Consider the following 7,500-nt stretch of genomic DNA (forward strand, 5'->3'; position numbering starts at 1 on the left):
CCATCCAACTTCGTATTCAAAATCCGTTGATCAATCCTCTGCATCATGGTTTTGATCAGCGGATTGGCGGAAGCGCTACGTCAGAGGTTGAATAAAAGCATCGTTTATATATTATATATATATAATATATATATATATATATATATATATATATATATATGATATATATGTATATAGTATGTATATTGTATATGTATTAGTATATATATATATATATATAATATATATATATATATATATATATATTATATCATATATATATATATAAATTTTTCTGAGCCACTCGGTATATATATATATATATATATATATATATATATATATATATATATATATATATATATATATATATAAATATATATATATATATATATTTATACCGAGTGGCTCAGAAAAATTATATATATATGTATATATATATATATATATATATATATATATATATATATATATATATATATATATATATATATATATATATATATGTATATATATATACCAGTAAAAAGCCCGCAATTTCGCGGGGAAAGAACTATTTTCATTCGATATTGCCTGAATCATTTCCTTGATTAGCTTGATTACGATTAGATGGACACTTTAATCGATGTGCTTGTCGTCGCTGCCATGCTTTATTCGGCATGATTTTAGTTTATCAGTCAGTAGATATCAATATCAATAAGTCACAAGTCTTTTCCACGCTTGACTTGGGAGGCCTTCCGAAAGCTCCTACAAAGGGAAACAACTTATATAATATTCCCTCAACTAACCCCAAGAAAAAGTAAAACCTAGACTACCTTTAACTAACCCTAATAGGAAAATAAACACCCTAGCATTTTGACTAACCCTAATAGAAAAAAAAAACCCTCGGACTGCTTTGCACTACCTTTCAATATTTCACAAATTAAAATGGCGGCCGAGAATCAAAACAATGGTCAAATTAGGAAATTTTAAACTTTCACAAATCTATCAAAGTTTGTTCTAGAGTTTTTAAAATGCTTCTTTATGATGACAAATTGAATAAATAAACGCCTGACAAAAGATCTACGGTGAAAATACAAATTGAAAGAATACTGGGATGTAGGAGCTTTCAGAATGTTTCCCCTTTACCTAACTTATGTGAGGTCAAATGAAAATCTGAAGACGCGAAAAATATCAAATTTGTTCGGGCTAGAAGCTAGACAGATACAATTGACAGTTTGCCGACAACGTTTAATTAAATATTTCCCAGGGCAATAATTATCACATCGATGGCATAAAAACGACCGTAATATCAGCAGTAAAATTAGTTGACGTTGTTAATCGGTGAAACATGTTTAAAATTTGTGTAAATCCGAATACCTTCATGTGATCAAGTGAATAATATCACTATGAATGCCACGATTTGCTGAAAAGTGCCAACACACACACACACACACACATGTATACACTACACACAACACACACACAAACACACACACACACACACACATATATATATATATATATATATATATATATATATATATATATACATACATAGATAACATATTTGAACTACTATTGACTCCTACAGATCTATTTCATGCCTTTTACATTGGGTAATCTTCATGGAGTGAAATCGTTATTGTTGTTACAATTATTTGTTGTTGTTTCGTACTTCCTGTGATGTTTTGGTGTTGAGATTATCATGGTGGTTTGTAGTTGCATGAAACAGTTCTTTGGGAGTCAATAGTAGTTCAGATATTTTATTTAAATTCATGTATATTTACCCCTCCTTTAAGACTAAAGTCGAACACTTTAATGTCGTGGTTTTTATTTTATACCTTATAATATATATATATATATATATATATATATATATATATATATATATATATATATATATATATATATATATATATGAGTGTCGGTGGGTACATGTAGGTACGAACGTGAGTGCTCGATGATGTTGGTTAAAGTTAGAGCATATAAAAATAAATAAAGTCGCTCACGTATTTGTCTCTGAAAAAAAATACGTGAGTGACTTTATTCATTTAATATATATAATGTCAACCCATTCGCATTTCATCTTTTTAATTTTCAGTTATATTCTTTGGTCTTGTTACAGCGTCACAATGTATATTAATACATGTTTCTTCATTTCTGATCTTGTCTTTCTTCTGATTTTGAAGAAGCTCAGGAGTGTTACTTCTGAAGGTTTGCAGCTTGTTGGAGGAACCAGAAAAAGTAACGCAATACTGGACAAGATGTAGAGAACGATTCAATGAAGCCGAGGGTCGAAGAAATCAAATAAGTATGTATGTAAAAAAGTAAGTAAGTAAGTAAATAATTAAGTATGTAATGCTTTAATCCTTTTGAAATAATATGGTGACAAGAAGTGTTACACTCGGATAGAGTTTGTGTGTGAGAGAGGATGGGCAAGGATGTTGGTGTAAATTTACGTACCTCCTCCTTTGGCATGTACAACTCTCTCGGGGATTCGTTCACGTTGGAAGTGGGCCATCTCATCGGTAAAGATAAAGTCTTGCATGAGGAGTGGGCCTCTCGGCCCCGCAGTCATAGAGGCAGTTTTGTGTCCGATGGGGGCACCAGTCCCGGTAGTGATGACTGGTGGGCGTGCCGGATTCTGATGATGATTGTAAAAGAATTGGTTTATAATTGTTTTGTTCATTATAAAATCATTTCATCATTTTAAGATATACATTGTCATTATCCGAGAAAAATCAGAGAGAAAAACTACAAGAAAAGAGACGACTCTAGTAATTAGTTCTGTCTCGAAGCTTTTTCTCAATACTGTCATATTCTGACCCAAAAAACAACAACTTTTTTTTTTCACATTGGCCAGAACACTTTTGCTCCAGAACTTCTCAAAAATTCCAAAACCTTTAGAATTATTGGATGACATGAAATTCATGTAAATCGATCGATTATTGAAGTAAAAGTTTTCTGGCCGCCAAATAAATAATAATTCCAACAAGAAAATTTAGAATACATAATGCTATTACCGATTGACTCTTGAGATAATCATCAAGCTGATCGGATACTAGGTCTCTGGACCCCATGTCGCTGCTTCTTTCGTTGATGTTGGTGAAGTCGGAATAATTTGCAATGCGCTGTTGACGGAAAGTAAGGGGTCTCCTCTTGCCTTTACTGAAGACTTGAAGAGCAAATATTTCAAAATTGGTTTATTACATTAACAAGTTGATAAATTCTGCAAGGGTATTATAATCAATCATCATCATCACCATCATCAACATTATCATCATCATCACCATCATCACAATCATCAACATCATCATCATCATCATCATCATCATCATCATCATTATCCTCAATATCATGATCATCAGCAACAGTAGAATTAAAATCATCTTTATCATCATCCACCACCACCACCATTATCATCATCAGCTTCGTCGTGACCCGACCTCTTCTCATCGTCATCGTCAAAGGAACCAACAGCGGCAGCAACAACAATTGAATATAGTTACACATATTTTAGATCGAACGCGTCTTTAAAGATAACTACTAATCCTCCTCCTCCTCCTCTTCCTCCTCCTCCTCCTCCTCCTCCTCCTCCTCCTCCTACTACTACTACTACTACTACTACTACTACTACTACTACTACTACTACTATTGCTAACTTACCTGTCTGATGTCTACTGCTATTAATAATATTACTACTACTAATACTACTACTACTCCTACTACTACTACTACTACTACTACTACTACTACTACTACTACTACTACTACTACTACTATTATTATTATTATTATTATTATTATTATTATTATTATACTACTACTAATACTACTCCTACCACTACTACTACTACTACTACTACTACTACTACTACTACTACTACTACTACTACTACTACTACTACTACAACTACTACTATCATTGTTATTCATCTATCAAATAATTACATTTCACAAAATCATGTGCATTAATAATTCAAATGTGCAATGTTTTTACAGTCTGAAAAAGTCCAAAGGATAAGGAGGAAAAACGATAATAATGTCAAAACGAAAGCCTCTCTCTCTCTCTCTCTCTCTCTCTCTCTCTCTCTCTCTCTCTCTCTCTCTCTCTCTCTCTCTCTCTCTCTCTCTTTCTCTCGAACGACGACGATTACCAGTTGTTAGAGACACAAATGTGACATTAAATCTTTATTGTTTTCGGGACCTTTTATCCCGGCGCAAGGACACCGAACGCATTAAATGAACCTGACTTTGGTTGCAGTTTTCATATCTAAACCCGAGTCTGAACCAGCGATATTGGTATTCTACGGTCTAAACTCATAAAACAAAAAAATCAGACAAATATTTACCGTCTAACATCCCTCCTTGATTCAATAATAATATTATACTGCACACTTATATAACGCCAACATCTCATGCAATATGAGCTTTAGGCGCTATACAAAAATAAAATATATATCATTAATTAAACAATGACTACAGCTATTAGATACAGATATATTCAATATTTAAAATGCTATCAACATAGAAATACACTTTAAAAGAAAAGAAAATCAAGTAAAGAAATGTTTTCTAAAGTAATGTGTCTTTAGCCTGCTTTTGAATGCCTCCAGGGATTCTGAATTTCTTATCTCAAAAGGTAATTTATTCCAAATGGATGATTCAACCCGATTAAGTTGGGGTAAAAGCGGTCAGAAATGCAGAAATGCGACGAGGGAAATCAGGCCTTAAAGATTTTCGTCCTCGCAAAATTAAGAAGCCCATGCCGCTGAAATTTATCCGGACCCCTGGTTAATGTTGATAAATCGCAATGTAAAGCATCTTTCGCCAAATCTAACTTGTAACTAGCTGTGAAGATCTGAAAAAGTGTGTATGAAACAAAAAGCAAGACAAAGCAATAAAGAAAAATACCAGAAGATTTTTTTGTGATGGCTTTTTTTTTCCTGTATTTTTTTTTCTTGTTTTGTCTAGCACTGTTTCATGGACACTTTTCAATTATATCACTAACCGCTCCCTAATTTCTCAATTTGAACACATGTGAAATAGGAGGTAGGGGGGGGGGGGGAGAAAAAGAAAAGAAACTGGTGTAAGCTACAGCGCCCCGTCGATTGAGCCACCTTAACTGATGATCGAATGTACACACGTAGACGCGACTTGAGCACGTAAATACTTATTAAGCATTTTAAAAAATTAATTAAAAATAATTATAACAATAATAATAATAGTATAATAATAATAATAATAATAATAATAATAATAATAATAAATAATAATAATAATAATAATAATAATAATAATAATAATAATAATAATGATAATAATAATAATAATAATAATAATAATAATAATGATGATGATGATGATGATAATAATAATAATAATAATGATGATGATAATAATAATAATAAAGATAGTAGTAGTAGTAGTAGTAGTAGTAGTAGTAGTAGTAGTAGTAGTAGTAGTAGTAGTAGTAGTAGTAGTAGTAGTAGTAGTAGTAGTAGTAGTAGTAGTAGTAGTAGTAGTAGTAGTAGTAGTAGTAGTAGTAACAATAATAATAATAATAATAATAATAATATATAATAATAATAATAATAATAATAATAAATAATAATAATAATAATGATAATAATAAAAATAAAAAATAATAATAATAATAATAATAATAATAATAATAATAATAATAATAATAATAATAATAATAATAATAATAATAATAATCGCAGCTTACGCCAATGAAGAATACAATCCTATTAGAAATGGTTGTCAAATAAGAAATTGCTACTTTCCCTTCTGCAAACCAGACCGTGACTGGGGAAGGGGAGAATATTAAAGGGCTTGTAAAGAATGGAGACTGAATTTTATTGTCTGACTACTGACTACACTGTCGTACTCTGGAAAAAACCTATATTTTAAATTTTGGCCAGAAAACTCATCTTTCAAATATCGATCGATTTAAATGACCCTCATCTTGGCAAAAACTCTCAAACCTGGGACTTCGTGAAGTCCCGGGTTTGATTGTTTTTGCCAAGATGAGGGTCATTTAAATCGATCGATATTGGAAGGATGAGTTTTCTGGCCAAAATTTAAAATATGGGATTTTCCAGAGTACGGCAGTACACCTTGTCGACGTATCGGCGATCTTGTGCAGTATAGTAGTTTAAATGGTATGGTGGTATGACACTCGGCTTGCGACCTGTATGTTGCAGGTTTTAGTCCCACGCGGTAAGCGGCGCAACGTTAAGTCCTTGGGAAAGGCCCTTTATTTTACTAATATTCTCTCACTATGCGTATTTGGGTGTAAAATGAATACGTGATTGGTAACACCGTTGTCTCGCCGAAAAGAAATTATAATAACGATTTAAGGTCGCATGTACTATCTTACATATCCAATGTTGCGGTTGGCTTGGCACTTCTTGTAAAGGGCTTTAAACACGTTTAGTGGGTTTTGCGCTATATCCTAAAAACTGACATATTTTTCAACTCTTTATTTTTACCAAGTAACACAATGATCTACCATAATATGTCCATTATCACATTGTCCTACTCTGTCCAAAAAAAAAAAAAAAAAAAAGAAAATAATAAAAACACACAAATTAAAAAAACACCCCCCCCCCCCCCCCCAAAAAAAAAGCCACAAAAAAAAAACATGTTTTTAAAATTTTGGCTAAAAACGTCCATCAAATATCGTTTGATTAAAACGGCCATCATCTTGTCAAAACCACTCAAGCTGGGACTTCCCATGAAGTTCCAGGTTTGAGAGTTTTTGACAAGATGAGAGTTGTTGTAATAGATCGAAATTTGAAGGATTAGTTTTCTGGCCAATTGTTTAAACGTGTTTCTGTTCTTTCTTTCCTTTTTTTTTTGTTTTTGTTTTTTTTTAGAGTACAGTAGAATAGTGGTCATTTTATATTGCCTTCAACACTACAGAGGCAGAGCTCATTGCTAACCAGCTATCATGAAAACACGACGTACAAAGACATTTTATTGTGTTGAATATGGTTGCTATTGTGACAATAGCCAATGGGTAAATCGGTGAAACATGCATCTTTTTTTCTCCTTATGTTATGCATTGCATATATATTTGCATATTCTTTTTAACATAAATTTCTTTTTTGCTCTCTCGAAGATGCTGATGGTGTCACTGTGGCGATTGATGTGCACAATCCTACGGAACATCACGACGGTACTTTTAAATTGACGTCTTGTCGATGTGACAAAAAGCGACTCTAACAGGATGGAGAAGCTCATCATGCTGCCGGCTTCCTATGTACTTATATTATTCGAAGTGACTATTCTCACCCCCCTAGTCTAGGATGCTAGTCTTCATAATAGTAGTCCACAATTGTTGTATGTTTAATACAAAGGTTGTAATGCAGTAATTTGTTAAGTTTCTTGTCACAATTTGCACAATTTAAAAAAAAAATCAATCAAATCCAAATCGCAAAAAGCCGGCGACGTTTTTTTCGGTAATCCAATCGGCCGGGGGGGAGGGGGGGGGGGGTGAGAATAGAGGCAGCCTATATTATTATATAAGCT

General features: G+C 32.6%; 1 protein-coding gene across 4 annotated transcripts in view; it reads right to left on the reverse strand.

Annotated features, from left to right (window-relative positions):
* Positions 1-7,500, reverse strand: part of LOC144968483 (catalase-like) — a 41,158-nt gene that overhangs the window by 26,461 nt on the left and 7,197 nt on the right. For 2 of the 4 annotated variants that reach the window (XM_078906908.1, XM_078906907.1), the window contains exons 1-3: positions 5,693-5,792; positions 2,985-3,136; positions 2,425-2,605 (exon numbers count right to left, since the gene is read on the reverse strand). In XM_078906908.1, the coding sequence (XP_078763034.1) occupies positions 2,425-2,605; positions 2,985-3,041 (238 nt within the window). In that variant the 5' untranslated portion in view covers positions 3,042-3,136; positions 5,693-5,792. Of the gene's footprint in view, positions 1-2,424; positions 2,606-2,984; positions 3,137-5,692; positions 5,793-7,500 lie in introns of those variants that run through there. The other 2 variants (XM_078906906.1, XM_078906905.1) reach the window with 1 other exon arrangement.

Source organism: Berghia stephanieae, chromosome 3 (assembly GCF_034508935.2).
Source record: "Berghia stephanieae isolate SIO BIC M18660-M18661 chromosome 3, UCSD_Bste_1.3, whole genome shotgun sequence".
NCBI lineage: Eukaryota > Metazoa > Mollusca > Gastropoda > Nudibranchia > Aeolidiidae > Berghia > Berghia stephanieae.